The sequence below is a fragment of the Euwallacea similis genome, chromosome 5 (assembly GCF_039881205.1).
Source record: "Euwallacea similis isolate ESF13 chromosome 5, ESF131.1, whole genome shotgun sequence".
Classification (NCBI taxonomy): domain Eukaryota; kingdom Metazoa; phylum Arthropoda; class Insecta; order Coleoptera; family Curculionidae; genus Euwallacea; species Euwallacea similis.
The window spans coordinates 1,173,661-1,190,374 of record NC_089613.1 but is presented as its reverse complement, the minus strand read 5'-3'; the positions used below and the strand labels follow the sequence as shown (position 1 = coordinate 1,190,374).

Below are 16,714 nucleotides of genomic sequence, written 5' to 3'. Positions count from 1 at the left end.
GGTTTATGTCTAGTAATGTCGCATTAAACAAAACTCAATGGATTCGTGGTTTAATAGGTCCTTGCATGTGGCATTACTATACACGACTTAAATATCATACAATGAACTTTAAACCACGCCAGTCCCGACTAAAAAGTTCAGTTAGCTATTGTTCTAACTCAAGGTCTGACCATATCTTAAAAAGGCGAGGAACTAATGTGGTAATACTAACACTAAATAAATACTAATAGTAATCTTTGGTATTATTCTAGTACCGAACACCCTATTGATTACCATGTTTTTTTTTTGCTTCATCTGTACTACTTCCATTTCTAGTAAAAATTCGTTATTCTAATGTCATTATACTTATTGTTAAGATATTACTTTAGAACCTCTTTATATCATCTTATCAATAAAATTAATTATGACTCTCTTATTCCGAAACACAGAATAAAGTGGCTATTCTCTTGCAATACCCATCTACTTTGGCCTACGATTATATCAAGACTTTTCCTGTTTTTTTCGAGTCGTAAAAATAATCTTTTGAAATTACCATTTTCCTCTCATAGCATTTGCATTCTAAGCAGGTACAAATAGTGCGGTACGTACAAATAATGGCCGGTGAATGACCGTTGTACGGACCTTAATGGGGCCCCCTTTTGTACTCTTTTGAACCTGCATGGTTCCATTCACCCACGAAAAGAAATGGATGGAAGAAAGTCTTGAAATAATCGATCGAGAGCATACCCGATGACGTTGCTTCCTTGGCGGACGGAAAACCCAGTTTTTTCCTTTTTCTGCTTTACATATTTTGTTTGACAATCAAACTTCATTGATATTCATTTGTTTTCTGAATAGCGTCTTGTATCAATAAATAATTCTCTTGAGGAATATTCATTAAAAAATACATTTGATAAACTTTTTTGTAGCTTTTAATTTTTAATTGTTTATTTATGAAATTCCCAGCCTTAATCTACCTGAAAGTCACTCGCGCGGGGGCTAATCGGTAGCCTTTAAGGTAAAAGACTGCTTTCATTATTGCCCTTTATGAGGCTCTTAAAATTGCTATTGACGTATGTAAGTAAGGAGCATTTACATTTGCTTTTTTCTAATGCATATTTTTCCATCTATTAATTAGTTCATTTACTTCTGTTTTTGCCTCTTTGTTGGATTTTAAACACATTCAGTTCCGTTCCGAAATCATGTACCTCATCTCGTAATATATTATATGTCCGACAGAATAGGCATGTTAATATATAAAAACACAAAGGTGTGAGCCTAATTAATAAATAAGAAAAACACTCTGCTTGAAAATGGATAAACTGACTTTGCATAATGCAATCATTCAACGTGAAATCGCTCGCGGGCGTATTCTTAATTTCGATTTCAAGGTGAATATGGGGTCGCGTAACGCCATTTTAAAGTACTACTCATATTTATGCACGCTTTGATTGAAACATACTCAACCGTGAAATATAATAGACTAGTTTACATTAAACCACTATAAAGCCAGAAACTAGGAAAATGTTTAATGTAGACTCCCTAATGGACAATGACAAAGTTAGAATTAATCGTAAATGATAAAATAATTTTGTTGTGGGCAGTTTGAATTCAACCTTAACGGTCAATAACAAGATGGAAATAAATGCCAGTTTCACAATGCTTTAAACAAATTCGTCTTTAAGTAGGTTGGCAGGTCTTGCGTGGAAAAGAAGAGTCTTTATAGATTCTTTGTTCTTAACTCGTGTCTGTAGAAAAAATTGTTTTACATACATAGATGCATTCTAAAATACGTAAAAAGTCAATTATAAATTAATAATGTCACACAATGCACTTAGTAATACGTATTTTACAGGGTGTTTGAAATCATGTGATTTTGTCTTTAAGGGGTAATTAAACATCTTAAAAGAAGTTGATTAAGCTAAACACGCCATAATAGAAATGGCACAATAACAGGGATATAATTTTTAAAACAATTTATCAAATAATAATTTTTAATAATGTATTTTTAAGTGAATGATGATTATCCAAGTAACAATAGGAATGGACATAACTTGCAAGACAGAGCCTTCGTCTTCGAATCGTCATCGCAGCTGCTTCAACACGGTTATAAAAATCTTCGATATCATGTATTTTGTTGTCTACGCCGTGTTGTTCATAAGGCCTCATAAAATCAAAATTGAGAGATGTCAGATTGAGTGACCAAAAAGACTATGGAATACGCCCAATACGAGCAACCCAGTGATATCCAAAAACAGCAGCCAAATTCTGCAGAATTAAAGGAACGGGATGTGCTATTTTGGAAAAATCTATAATTTGTACGTATATCTAACGGAACCTCTTTCCGGAGTTCCTCACAAAACGAAATAAATAATCATATCTGGTTAATCGATTTGGCAGTACAAAAGGACCAATAAGTTGTCTGTTCATCAGTCTGCTCCAAACTTTTATTGAAAAATTATGCTGGAAATGGTTACGACGAACAGAATGTGGATTATCGACCACCCAGGTACGAGTATTACGAGAGTTGTTTATGCCATTGTATGTAAACATTGCGTCATCGTTAAACTGTACAAAATTGGGAAAGTTTGAAATTTCCTAATGTTTTCCTAGAAAGTATCTATAAAGTTTTAAACGTAGCGGATGATCTTCAGGTTATAAAGCTTACACTTTTGCTACAACTAGTTCTTGTGGAGTGTCTTCCAGACAAACTGATTGAAGACATTTATATGGCGGGATATTTTTTGAGTATTGCTGCTAGAGTATCTTCAACAAAGTTTAGCAGTTCTTCATCCGCATCTAAACCTCGTTGTTGTCTACCTGGTCTACCATCAAGCCTTTGGTATATTTGCAGTACTAGGGCGGTAGTCTTGTGGAATAGGCGTTAGTCTACTCAACATACAATCAGTTTGTTAACTAACAATATATGAACATACTGTGAATCAGTGGGACGAACCATTCGTTTATACTTTCGTTAGTAATATTAATTAAATTAATTTACAAAATTAGAGCATTGTAGTGACTATATACGATAACACATGACATAATAGGCAATGAAAAAATACTGGTAGCAGCCAGACATCTGATGAATAAATCATGAATGCATAAAGACAAAAAAAAAGATAAATTTATGTTGACACTGGAGAATCCAGAAATTGGCACTAGACGTATCTGTGAAGCGACGGAGTCAGACGGAACGGAAATTAGCAAATTATCAATTTCTAGATTTCCATGAAAAGGAAAACTGGTTCCATGCTATTTTACGTCTGTTCTCTTGTTGGCAAGAGATTTTCAACCCAGAATTGATTTCTGCCATTTGCTACTTCAAAGCAACATCATGACCCTTTGCTCTTTACTAAAATATTATTCACTGATAAGGCAACATTATAAGGAGAGGTACGTTTAATTGGAGAAACAGATATTCTTATAACACAGAAAATCCTCATTTAATGAGAGAATATCATATTCAACAATTAATGTATGATGTGGGATTTTGGGAGGTGTAATTTTGAGACCATTTATAGTTCCGTAAAAACTAAATGAGTAATGGTACTAGAGTTTTTTAAGAAACGACCTGCTTTTAGTTTTGAAGGATGTTCCTCTAGCCTTGCGGCATTTCTTTTAGTTTATGCAAGATAGCGTATGTGATTGTTACCTTATAAATGTTAGGAAGTTGTTGAATATGAATTTTCCAAATCAATTTTTGATGTAGAAGAGTTCAGAATATTAAAATTCGTGAAAATATTCACGTTATCGGCACTGATAAAATACCATAGTTAGGAATATTTCCTTGTGCTTTGGTAAGGAGCAGCTAGTTTAAAATAGGTATTTTAAATGACTTTGTTATAAAACCCCCTACGAGTAATTTCAAGTGTGAATATCGAAAATTGTGAGATGTATTCTCATTTTACATAATAAAAATTACTTTAATGCCCTATAGAAGAAAAACAAATAATAATTGGAAAAGGCAAGTTCAGGTGAATCGCTCTATTCTTTTATCCACTAACAAACTATAATTGTTTGTACTAATATTTCTGAGATACCCTGTATATTAGTATGATACTGTAGTATATTGTACTGTCTTTCTGGTAAAAAACTACTCAAAAATAGAGGTTTTCTTCTTGTAGGAAATTGAAAGCCGAGCTCCAAAACCTTCGTCGCAAGGGAGCTTTAAGGGTGAGTTTGGAATTAGCCGATGTACCTCCGGATCCAGACAAGACCTGTGGACGTTGTCGCGCGGAACTTGGATTAGTGATCAACAGAGGGGCCTACTGCCATTCCTGCAGGCTGCGAGTGTGCAAGGCATGCCGGGAGTACAATTTCAGGGCTACGGATTGGGTGTGTGTCGTCTGCCATAAACGAATGTGAGTCATATTGTCGAAGTTTTCTTTTCTGGTAGCTAATCGTACCATTATTAACTAAAAATATGTGTACTGATACTCACAATAGATATCTGAGTTTTAAGAATTTAGATCATTATAATCTGTACTTAAACGTAAAGGACTATTCATCTTGAGACATAAGTGTAAAAAGGTATACATATGCAATATAAATTGAGAAAAATGAAAACTAACTCCAAAAAAACCTGATGAATGGAATCTTCACTATAGACCATAATTTGATATTCCTACTCATCTAAAAAATGTTAACCGTATTGGTGACTATTTTGTATCTGTTTCTGACTAAACATACACCCGCATGGCGTAAACTTCAAGAATTTTCTGTTCGGAATATTTCAGAATTTGATGTTTCTAGAACTTTTAAACACCTAAACTCGAAAAAGCTAGGTGTTGATAATATTTAGTCATGATATGATAGTACTTGTCATTATCTAAATAGGATGTTGGTTTCTAGAGCTCAATCACGATGATCTCGGTATTATAAAAAATATGAAGTCGATTAATAAAAAATATAGAGGGTGAAACATATCATCATGGAGATATTTCAGGGAGCACTAGTATTCTGCAAAATAATAAAAAAATGTTAATAAATCCATGATGAAAAACGCATAATTTTCAATATACTCATAAAATGTCCTATGATGTGAAAAAAACTGTAAAACTTTGCCACCCTGCTTGTCGAAAATTGTGCGCTTTTGACCACGGACCTATCAGTTTTTTTAAATATTTGTCATCATACTTTCGGCCCCTGAAATATCTCCAACATGATATATTATATCCTATATAGTAGCGGATTTCTTCCTAAACTTCAACAAGAATTGAAACAGTGACGGCTAAATTTTAATAACCAAACATTTATTAATCAATTATTTGCAAAAAAATATTCAGACAGTACTTATTCCCTGGAACTTTAGGGAGCCCCAAAGTTGACGTTGTATTCGTTGGCGGTACAGGTAAAGGTACTCTTATGGTCATCATAGGCGTAGCTGTAGGCATCTGGGCAGGCACTCTTGAACTTGGCGGGGTAGTCAACGGGCCAGTCTGAGCTCTTGCAGGTCTCAGGAGTATTGTGGGATCCAGCGCAACAATACTCGTCGGTTTTGAAAGCGTTACAAGCAGAGTTGCAAGCAATCACTTGGCTGTGGTCATCGTTCCACACTTGCAGTTCTGAAGGACAGTTTTGGTTGATTTGGGTTCCACAAGTGGCCTTTTTGCAGCTGTATTGACTTCCATCTCCAGATCCGCCAACAGGTTCGACCTAAATCATTAGTAAGCAACAATTAAATTGATCAAGTTAAAGAACTTACTGAAGCCTCGCTGTTGTATCCGTCCACTAAGGAGACGTCGTAGTAGTCAATTCCTCCGTAACCTCTGAGGGTGAATTCGATGAGGGTAGCTGGGGGAGTGCCACCAGCGCCGGCGCATTCGACCTTGTTGCCACAGTCTCCGGTCTGGCAATGGTTGTTGCCTTCGTTACACCAAGTCCTGGACCAGAACCTGCCGCCCCAATCGTCAGCGGCGTTTACACTTTTCTATACAACACAAAGGATCAGTTTTAATTTATTTTTTGTTCGAAGAAACTTACTGATTCGCCTTTGGCTAGTTTGAATCCTCCATTGGCCAAGTGTTCTTTTCCGTTATTGCCTTGGATTCCAATCCAGATCGGACCTCCGTCCTTGTTGTGAAAATTGAACTTGACTGCCTCAGAGCAGACGAGGACAGCCGCCAAGAAAACTACGATTTTCATTGCTATGGTAGTTTCTATACTTGTTCCCTAAAAAAAAAAATGGTTTTAAGTAATTTTTTTGCTGGAACGGTGAGATACTTACAATACCGAAACGACCACTGATATGGTTATTGGAAGCACTTTTGACGATATTTATACTATTTTTTCAGTCATATGAATGACGATAAAACAAGCTTGATAATACCTATAAAGTGCTTTGTTTACTTATAAACTCGAACTCTTGAATTTCCAATAGTTTTCCTTGTTTTTTACTTTTTGACAAAAATGGGGTTATTATTTGGGGGCGTTCCATAACGTCTCTAGGCAGGATTTTAGGAGAAAAATCTCGTTTAATTTCGACTAAATATTATTTTTTATGCGGTACTTGAGAATAAATTAAAAAAAAAAAACATACATTGCGCAATAATGGAGAAACAACAAATAAAACAAATAAGAGTTGATAACATGACATTGTTCGCATTTTTCTCTATTCATCTTTGCGTCTAAGTACCTCGTTACGAAGTTTTTATGTTTTATTAATTTCCTCCACATTGAAGAGGAAAATATTGGAAATTAAGGACAATAATACATGTAGCACTAATACGTAAAAATATGCAACGTTTTAAATTCGTTGTAAAGGGCAAGGGGATGTTCATTTGTTGAAAAAATACGGCTGTCGCATTTGACATGAAGTTTGTACAGAGAGATCATTTAAATTTCATGTCTAGTAAGCTGTGGAATTTGTTAAAGAAAAGAACGTATGTCGATTATCGTTTGGGTATATTTGGTTACCTAAGTAACTTACATCATTTGCTAATTTTTCGTGCCAAAATGCTTCTTCTGGAGACATTTAGCCATTCATTATTTATTATTTTGATTATTTACCATTCGGCCTTTGCATTTCTTTTTTGTTATTTTGTTAATTTTATCCGTTTTATTAAAAATTGGTCTTTTTTAAAACTGCCGTATCATTGTTCAAATTCGGTTTCCTGTACCTACTGCAAAATGATGTTCAAGGACGAGCAGAAAACATTTATGATTGAAGCCTATTTTCGTAATGGACATCAAATTAATGGAGAATGGGTTTATGAAGTTCCACCCTGTTTTCGAGAATTTCGTGAAAAATTCCTTGAAGTTGTAACAGATAAACTGTACTTCGTAAATACACTGAAGTATGTTGTGAATTTATTCCGTGAAACCGGCAGCATTCAGAGAAAGTCAGGCAGCGGAAAACCAAAAAAACGAACTGTACTGTAGAAAATATAAGACAGATAATGCATGAAAACCCGAATACTTCTTTGAGGAGATTGTCACAGCAGATCGACTTATCTTATGATACCTGTCACAAAATTCTCAAAAACAACCTAAATTTATGAGTGGACAACATTTTCAGCAATTATTGTGAATTTTTCATACAATTAGACTTGTATTGTTAAAAAATGGCCTTAATGTTTAATTGAAATCTTGAAAATTAAAAGTAAATGAAGCAACATATCTTACTCGGCTCCTTTATCAAAAATTAATTTAAACGTCATTTTGTGATACATGATCACATGATACGACCTACTTTTTATCTTCTATTTCTCTTGTGTAAAATACCACAGCTAGTTTGATATGAAATTTAAATGAAACCTCTGTATTTTAACTGTATTTAAACACGTCGTTGCCAAATTTTAATAATTTTCTTACTTTCCAAAGCGTCCAAAGCTTTTTGACCGTAAATAAATATCTAAACAGGTTTTTATCATTCTTTTAGATAATTATTACATTTATTCACAACCGCTTAATATTGGACTAATGTTCTTCTTGATCACTGATTAAAATGGAGGGTTATATAGCGTCAGAGGGAATAATGAAGGATTTGCGGGTTGTAAAGTCTATTCCTGCTGGCTTCTTCGTAAACTTCATCAATAATCAAAACAGTGGCAGCTAAATTTCAATAACTAAACATTTATTAACTAATTATTTGCAACAAATAATTCAGAGAATACTTATTTCTTTGAACTTTAGGCAGCCCCAAAGTTGAGGTTGTATTCGTTAGCAGTACAGGTGAAGGTACTCTTATGGTCATCATAGGCGTAGCTGTAGGCATCTGGACAGGCACTTTTGAACTTGGCGGGGTAGTCAACGGGCCAGTCTGAGCTCTTGCAGGTCTCAGGAGTATTGTGGGATCCAGCGCAACAATACTCGTCGGTTTTGAAAGCGTTACAAGCAGAGTTGCAAGCAATCACTTGGCTGCGGTCATCGTTCCACACTTGCAGTTCTGAAGGGCAAATGTCGTTGATTTGGGTTCCACAAGTGGCTTTTTTGCAGCTGTATTGACTTCCGTCTCCAGATCCGCCAACAGGTTCGACCTGAATCATTAGTAAGCAACAATTAAATTGATCAAGTTAAAGAACTTACTGAAGCCTCGCTGTTGTATCCGTCCACCAAGGAGACGTCGTAGTAGTCAATTCCTCCGTAACCTCTGAGGGTGAATTCGATGAGGGTAGCTGGGGGAATGCCACCAGCGCCGGCGCATTCGACCTTGTTGCCACAGTCTCCGGTCTGGCAATGATTTTGGTCTTCAGAACACCAAGTCCTGGACCAGAACCTGCCGCCCCAATCGTCAGCGGCGTCTATACTTTTCTACACAACAGAAACATTCATATTTAATTAATTTTTTTCTCAAAGAAACTCACTGATTCGCCTTGGGCTAAATTGAATCCTCCATTGGCCAAGTGTTCTTTTCCGTTATTGCCTTGGATTCCGATCCAGATGGGACCTCCGTCCTTGTTGTTAATGTTGAACCTGACTGCCTCAGAGCAGACGAGGACAGCCACCAAGATAGCTGCGATTTTCATTGTTTCAATGGTTTTTTTGCTTGTTTCTTAAGAAAATAAATTGGTTTTGAGTGATTTTTTTGCTCTAATGGTGAGATACTTACAGCAGTAAAAGACCACTGATATAATTCATGGAAGCGCGTTTTTAGCCATTTATATTATTTTGGCGTCACATGAGGGACGATAAAGTAAGTCTGATCATGCCTACAGATTGCTTGATTTGCTTACATACTTTAACTTTCTAAAATTTCCTTCGTCAGTACTTTAGTACAAAGTTGTGGTGGTACTAGTAGTAATTTTACTGACGATGTTTGCTCCTTTTGGGCAATGTGCCATCTCATGCGGGAAGGAAATAGGGACTAGGCTAGATATATCACCATAGCCAATTTTCCGACATTTATACTTTGGTAAATTCAACGGGTACCGTTAAAAAAGTCACATTTGTTTCTGGGTATATCGACCATAATGAAAGGAAGCACTTCGATGGGCTGGATATAATCATGGCTTGCAAGGCTTCATTACAAAATCTGCAGGTATGTACCTTTTCTTGGCTTGGGATAGCCCCCTAAGGTACAGACTCAAATATCAACCTTGTAGAAATCATTCCATCTCAAATAGGTCACTTATCGTACAGTTTCGGATAGTTGGACTCCTTTCTTGAACCCCGAATTCAAAATCACGTGTTCATGTCAGAAAAGAAAGTGCTCTGTAGGCAAAACTTCACAAGAAAAGTTGAGATAATGTAGCCCATTTTTTCAAATACTTTTAAATTCTCGGTAGGAATGATTGTGTGTGGAAGAAGTGTAAAAGAGCTATAATTAAATTTCGTAAAAAACACTGTCAACAAAAAAAACTGGCAGTAAGGCGTCATTCGTTTGTGGGAACAAGATGGCGACCGCATTTAATAATTTTCATAAATATGTTTAAAAATCACATTGCTAAATTGTGAAAAGTCTTTGTGTATATGTATCTGCCATATACATATTTGGCAAATTTATGGAATCTTTAGAATTAGTTTTTCTTTTGGATGCGGTGTTACTAAATATGAAGTAATCATGTTCGCTGATTGATCTGAAAAATGTTGTTTGAAGTAATCAATAATAGAAGTGTCAGGTAAATTACTAGCGGTCATTTGTTTAGTCAAATGAATGGCGTCTTGTTGCCAAATATTGATAGTTTTGTGTGCCAAAATCGTAGTAGAAATTATTCTCGTGTTTAAACATTATTCTAATTCCTGTTTGAAAATACCTTTAGGATTAATTTGTCCCTTACAGCCCTTATTCGTAATTATTGTAGATGATATAATCGTGAATTAAGCTGATTATGAGAAAGTCAACGTAACACAAAAACGATTATGGACGTTTTACCTCAGCAAACGCCACAGTAATTAACGGCAATTTCATTGATGCGCCCAAAGCTTTTAAAGCGAACGGTAAATAACTACCTCCAACAGGTTTTTATCACTCTTTTAAAGAATAATTGTGTTTATTATTATTGAACATTAAACTAACATTAATGTTAGGGCTATAATGATGCACTTTATATAATATTTCACTAATACTTCCTAATATTTCCACACTTTTTTTGAATCAATTTTTACGTCGATTTTTGACCAAAAGTGGTCAAAACTGTTTTATTATTTCTGTTTCTTCAAACCATTTTTAAGTGTTACTCATCTGTCGAGACATGATCAAGTGGAAAATCCAGAGATCCGGACATTTGATAATCTAATGTTAAAACAATCGTGGTTTTATCTCGTCGGACATCAATGGAAAAGTAAAAGGTTCTATATGCTAAGATATAAATTTAATATTTGTTACGCGTATTTTTTTTTTTATGATAAACTTGACCCTACAGAGTAAGCCACTAAGCTCCGTTAGAGGGATATTAATTGAAGAATTTAGTCGGCAAGTGCTCTGTACATATTACATATTTTAGACAAATATATATGTCTTATCAGCGGTCTCCACCACGATTGAAAAGATTATGTTCTATAAAATAGAAATTTTTAATGTAAATAATTAAACACTCTAAGGGTAATATCTATACTTGAAGTTTTGATTGACCATTAAGATAAATTTATTTAAAGATTGAATGCAAGGAAAAAAATACTCTGATTAAGGGAAAATTGGAAGAATTCAGCACTTTAAGGGCTTTGTAGATTTCGTTATTCAGCCTTTAGCTCAAATCAATAAGAGAGGGATGTCGAATTTCTTTCAGACGTAAGACAGTCTGAACCGACCATTGAATCAAATTGATCTTGTACTTTCTACCACTGTTATAGAGGGTAGCTTTATCAAAATCGTGCGTCTCGAACAAATTTGAGCAGTTTTATGTTTTGTAATAATTCTACTATATTTATCCAAATGTCTTTGATCATATTTCCTTATGCTGGTTTACTGTTTTCAGGGAAATCCAGGCCGCTTCCGGTGAGTGGATGAACGAGTTCGTTCGCAAACCGAGTAGACGAAGAGATGCCCGAGTGTACGTCCCCGCTGCCGATATTATAAAAAGAACTATCCGCCGGTCTTGGACTATATCCAGTAATTTCCCCTCACTAATTAAAATTCGACTTACCCTTAAAGTCCTCGTTTCAGATCCAACTCCACGGTGGCCTGCTCTTAGAAGTTCGGTGGAAGCGAGGCCGTACAACAGTCTCCCGCGAGGACAAGAAATCAGCAGTTATCCTTCTTTAGTGAATCACCAGAATAATTTGAAGATTGCCGATGGGGGAAGCGTCGAAACGTGCTCAGCTACTGAAGAAACTGGTGGCGAATGGTTGAGTTTTAAGGCGGCCACCGTGGATTCCCATCAAGCTCCGATTTGTCATGTTTCCGAGAACAATAAGCAATGTAACTCTAATTAATGTTAATATGTAATTTTATTTCATTGCGTGTTACGACCGGGATTTTACAGCACTTGGATTTAATCTTCAATATTATTTGTGTTTAATTAGCAAAAGGGTTGACCGTACTGGACATAGAAAAATATGACGTGTTTAATCATTAAAAAATGGTAAATATCACTCACATGCCAATTTTTCGTGTACCTTGACCTCATTCTATGATTCTACACATGTTTTAAGTCTTGTGATGTTATTTTTAAGGAGTATATAACTACTTGCGGTAGTAATTTTATTTAATAGGATCAGTATTTGATATTTAACGAAACTTTGTGCTCTTTCCAGATGACCTAAATAACCCAGAAAAGAGTCCTAGAAAAACACGTACGAACCCATTAATGTCGGTGTCTTTGTACGACCACAAGGGAGCCAATAGGAAGGCTGTAAGAAGGAAAACTGAGCCCGCCTTACAATCTGAAAGCGCCTTAATTAGCAATAAACTCGAATGTGGTCAGTTTACTCTTTCAATATTACACACAACTCATATTTTCTTTACCGGTAGAAACAGACACTCGTACACAGACACCTCTTCAGCCTTCCAATGAAAAAGAAAAAGGTTCGCCAAGACACGTAAGCTTTGATGGTGCCCAGAAAACCGCCGATTTGGCCTATTTCCGAAGCAGGTCTTTATCGAATAACAAATCTAGAGAGGAGGCCGGGAAGATGCCTTTTAGTAGCCGATCGCTACCCGAGGAACCAGTTAGCAAGAAAAATGAAGAGGTGAATGTATTATTTTTTCTTGATTTTTTTTTTTTTGATAATTCTCGATTTATCAATAGACGATTTCGGAGAATGCGCACCCTGCAGTGGAGCTTTGCGATATAGAACCTCTGAGCGGGACGGTTTTCAGGAAAATGACCGTCAGAAGGAGACGACAGCACAATATGAGGAAGATAAACGCCGTGGATTCAGGTAAAATGTTTCTTATAATGTCGCTAAACCTTTCTTTGTTCTCTGTTAGCTAGTTTTGCTTGGGGTAGGTTAGTAAATGGCAACAGGGTGTCGTTAATTTGCTCAAACAACATGGCTGTTTTTTGACAGCTTTGAGTAGCGATTCTATGTTGTCAAATTTAGATTTTTATAATTGTGGAAATTAGTTTCAAAAATTCCCTAATGTCTTGTGATTTGTTGTGTTGGTGAATAATTTCAATTATGAGATAGAATAATAGGAAAAATTTTAATATTTATATGCATGAAACTCCCTGTAAGTGACAAGAAGACATCATTCATTTGCTAACATAATATGGGAGGCAATTTGCCAGGCTTTACTGGCTTTTAAAATGACTTTTAAGTTGTGATTGTCCTCAATTCTTAAAACATAAGACCTTTTCGAAAACAATAATCTGGATCGAATTGATCCCTGTCAGTTGATTCTAAACTAATCGGATTGTGTCAGGGTGGTCCACGTTCCCGGTGGAGGCTGGCCCGTATCGGGGTGATCCCTGGTAATAGCTAGCGAATACGATTGATAGGGTTATTATTCGTTAATCTGTATATAAAATCGTCTGTAAGCGGCAACAAAGCATCTTTTATTTGTTAACTATGTTAACACAAAATGGCTTCTAATTTATAGACGCTGAAGGTGTATTGTGGGTTATCTGCATACAAGAATAATACAGGTTTTAATTGAATGTTTTATACCCTTAAATTACGTTTAATCTTCCTTAAAACTTTCGACATTCAGTTTCAAATCAAACTTTAAACTATTTTTCAAAGAAGGAACTAAAAATTGTCTAAACTGAAGAGAAATATGATAAAACTCAATACTGAGTAATTCGCCTTCACCAAGATATCAGAACTCACGTTTTCATTTAAATAATTATTCATTTTAATGCTGTGCTTGCTTTCAATTTCATATTGAAATCTGGTTCTAGTTGTTCCTAAGGTAAGACTTAAACACAATGCTGCTCCATTATGAAACCCTTTTCATTATCTCCTGCAAGATACAATAAATAAAGTTGTAAATATAGAACGTGCGTATAATAGCAGTATTGTAATAGTGTTTGCGCCCTCCGCTCGCAGAATATGAACTTGTTGATAGCTGAATAACTTGGTGATATTTCCTCTTTATGGTCAAATGGCCTTATCGGAGGGTTGTGACAAGATTATTGTGGTGCTGAAAATGAAGTTTTGTTTATTGAAGACAACAATAAGGGAAGATGAGTAACGTTAATGTTCTCTGTGTATATCGAGGAGTAGACACAATATGTTGTGCAGAAGAAAGACCTATTTGTACCTTAAATGAAAATAAATGAATGTAAGAAAACAAAGATTGTACCTTTCGAAGCGACGACTTGAGTAATGATCTTTGTTAAAAATTTAACGCGTTTTGGCCATATTTAACGCCCCAACTATGGTGGGCGGCTTTACTAAACTTGGAGGAAACGATCGAGCATTGTTGCCTGCTTGTTTATAATCCATATTGAATTGTACTACTTCACTTCTCTTCGAGAAATAGCAATGTTTGAGGTTCAAGAAAACTGGCATCGCGGTAGATTCTAAGGATTTTCTTTGAATTCAACCCATACTATTCTCTTATAGCCAATGACAAAGAACAGTATTTGGACTTGCAAAGAAGTGCTCCCTGTTGAACTAATCCTTCTAATAAGTAGTGCTTCTTACTAACCGAGACGGCTATGGTGAATGGGCTTGTCTGGTCTTTCTTGAAGGGTGAGTCTCGTAGGGGATTCCGGTGTAACTGAAACTCGTAAATGCGTCTTCCTCAAAAGTCGATTTGTTTGCTGAAGGTTGGAGACGAACGCCCGACAACGACTTCTTCGACATTTTGCTACCTGATGGAGAAGATTACCGCCTGGTTTTCGTGAATTCGGACAGTTCGTCGAAAGAGGAGGACTTGGACGATAACGACAGCTCCTCCGCCTCGAGTTTTCCCATTGATGAGTGTGATTGGGATTATTTCGAACCAGGGGCGGGGCTGGTAGCAGGGTGGGGCTCGCCCTTCGGCTCTCCCAGGGGGTGCAGAAAGCGGCTCATCGATTCACCATTAGGTATGTCTTATAGTTTCTTGTAACATCTGGTCGAGCAGGGTATTGGCCTCGAAAATTATTAGTAACATATGGTGGGTTCGTGCAAAGTATACTCTTTCTGCTCAGTGAGCGGAAACAAAAACGAAAACCCGTAATTTGGGTTTACATGCTGACCCAACTCGCATCAAATGCAAGTCAATATCTAATTGATGTTGTATATGCAACGTAGTAGGTAGTTGTGACGTTAAAATGTTGTTCATTAAGATTGATATAGGACATTCTGACGTCACGATAATAAAGGAGAAGCTGCGGTCGAAATTTTATAATCGCAACTTGTTTTTGTACAAATTATTAGTCACCTTTAAACATTAATTTTACAGTTACTCTGTCCAAAAACGGAGCAGATTTTTTTATCCATTTACCTGATATGTTGACTTTGGCTCACATTTCAAAATCAAATTTAATTTTTGCTTAATTTTTTTAATTATTTGTTTTATTTTGTGACTATTTATAAACAATTTCATTTTCTATTTGTCTGTAATAATCAAATACAGTTGATAAATTTGCCGTAAAGCAGATTTGCTAGCAAATTTTAAAAAAATCCAAATTAAATATTTTTACTCATAGTTTTTTTTATTTTTGGAATTAAAAATTAGTTAAAGTGATATCTAAAGGGGTTTTTTTGGTCTCCGTTGCAGGTTCCCCCCTGCTGCAACGCCGTCCACGCATCAGAGAATCCTCGGACGAAGACGCCGCGATAGCCCCGAGCCCCACTAACCCCTCCGTGACGGGTACCACAGCCGAAGCGATGCAATGTGTCCATCAGAGCACTGCCGGCCAGTCCGTCGACCACTCTTTGCGTACGTACACCTGTAAATCTTGCGGCGGGTTCGGCGATCCAGCACCTGTCGCCCAATACATACCGGTACCGATTCCCGTGCCCTTTCCGGTACCCTGGGGTGGCACCTCTCTGCCCTTTTCGCTCTATAAGTCGACGTTCGCGAATTTGCAACGTTGCGCGCCCGGTAACACCAATGTGCAACCCGGTGATTTGTGGCAATACTTTGCCCAAGTGCTCCCATGGTCGATGCTGGAGAAAGCGATGATCGATGCGAGAAAGAACGCGGGGGAAAAAGATGAGAAAAAGGAGGACAACAAAGAGGGCCCTGGACAGGCGGATGATGAGCCGAAGGGCCATTTAGAGTGCGAGAATCGGTAAGATTTCTTTTTTTTTCTTCCAGGTGTTTAATTCTTCTTCCATTAAAAATTGTGAACAATACGCTTTTGCTTTTATTATATCTATAGGATAATATTTGCAATTATAGAAAACAGGGCACTGAGCATACAGCGTGACTCTAAAATTGGGGAAAGTAGGCGTTAGCCAATAGCCAAAGTTTTTCGAACGAACAAACAGGTTTCAGTCACGAGTTTTATACGAGTTATTTATACAAGTAAATAAAAACAGGTTTGTCTCGCGAGTTTTATACAAAGCTTTATTCATTTTTGATATGTTGTGATTAAAAAATAGGAATTAATTTCCACTACTTGGATTAAAAAACATCATTATTGTGTACGGATTATTGTGTTATGAGTCGAGATGCATTGCCTTCTTGTGTTTCGAACATAATTTATGCTCAATTTGAGAAAGTTTATTGTAATTTTACTTAAATTAATTAGATTTAATAGTGGAAAAAATCGTATATGCGTCATGGTCGTGAAATACTTAAGACTCTCGCGTTTTAGACGGTGCTGTGTACCCAGAGATTTTCGTATTTAACGTTCTGGTCATAGTAAAGTACTGCACAGCCTTAGTGTACAATAATATTAGTAAATCACTGGTGAATAAAACGTTATTTAGAGCATTGCTGTGCATTGCATCTGCAATTGACTTCTAATAT

The 16,714-nt window shown here is 36.3% G+C and overlaps 3 protein-coding genes across 9 annotated transcripts in view; 1 reads left to right on the top strand and 2 right to left on the bottom strand.

Annotated features, from left to right (window-relative positions):
• The window catches only part of LOC136408901 (uncharacterized), a 33,277-nt gene that overhangs the window by 2,541 nt on the left and 14,022 nt on the right, over window positions 1-16,714 (top strand). For 4 of the 7 annotated variants that reach the window (XM_066390111.1, XM_066390110.1, XM_066390109.1 and 1 more), the window contains exons 2-9: window positions 4,107-4,343; window positions 11,337-11,470; window positions 11,525-11,779; window positions 12,115-12,290; window positions 12,340-12,549; window positions 12,609-12,741; window positions 14,577-14,837; window positions 15,515-16,031. In XM_066390111.1, coding sequence (XP_066246208.1) covers window positions 4,107-4,343; window positions 11,337-11,470; window positions 11,525-11,779; window positions 12,115-12,290; window positions 12,340-12,549; window positions 12,609-12,741; window positions 14,577-14,837; window positions 15,515-16,031 — 1,923 coding nt within the window. Of the gene's footprint in view, window positions 1-4,106; window positions 4,344-11,336; window positions 11,471-11,524; window positions 11,780-12,114; window positions 12,291-12,331; window positions 12,550-12,608; window positions 12,742-14,370; window positions 14,500-14,558; window positions 14,838-15,514; window positions 16,032-16,714 lie in introns of those variants that run through there. The other 3 variants (XM_066390112.1, XM_066390115.1, XM_066390114.1) reach the window with 3 other exon arrangements.
• Window positions 5,218-6,255, bottom strand: LOC136408906 (uncharacterized). The gene is made up of 4 exons (XM_066390128.1): window positions 6,209-6,255; window positions 5,965-6,153; window positions 5,687-5,911; window positions 5,218-5,637 (listed from the first exon to the last, which is right to left on the bottom strand). The coding sequence occupies exons 2-4, from the start codon at window positions 6,124-6,126 to the stop codon at window positions 5,290-5,292; spliced, it is 735 nt and encodes a 244-aa protein (XP_066246225.1). The 5' UTR covers window positions 6,127-6,153; window positions 6,209-6,255; the 3' UTR covers window positions 5,218-5,289.
• LOC136408909 (uncharacterized) lies at window positions 8,036-8,988 on the bottom strand. Its single transcript, XM_066390129.1, has 3 exons — window positions 8,787-8,988; window positions 8,509-8,733; window positions 8,036-8,459 (listed from the first exon to the last, which is right to left on the bottom strand). Exons 1-3 carry the CDS (start codon window positions 8,946-8,948, stop codon window positions 8,112-8,114), a joined length of 735 nt encoding a protein of 244 aa, XP_066246226.1. The 5' UTR covers window positions 8,949-8,988; the 3' UTR covers window positions 8,036-8,111.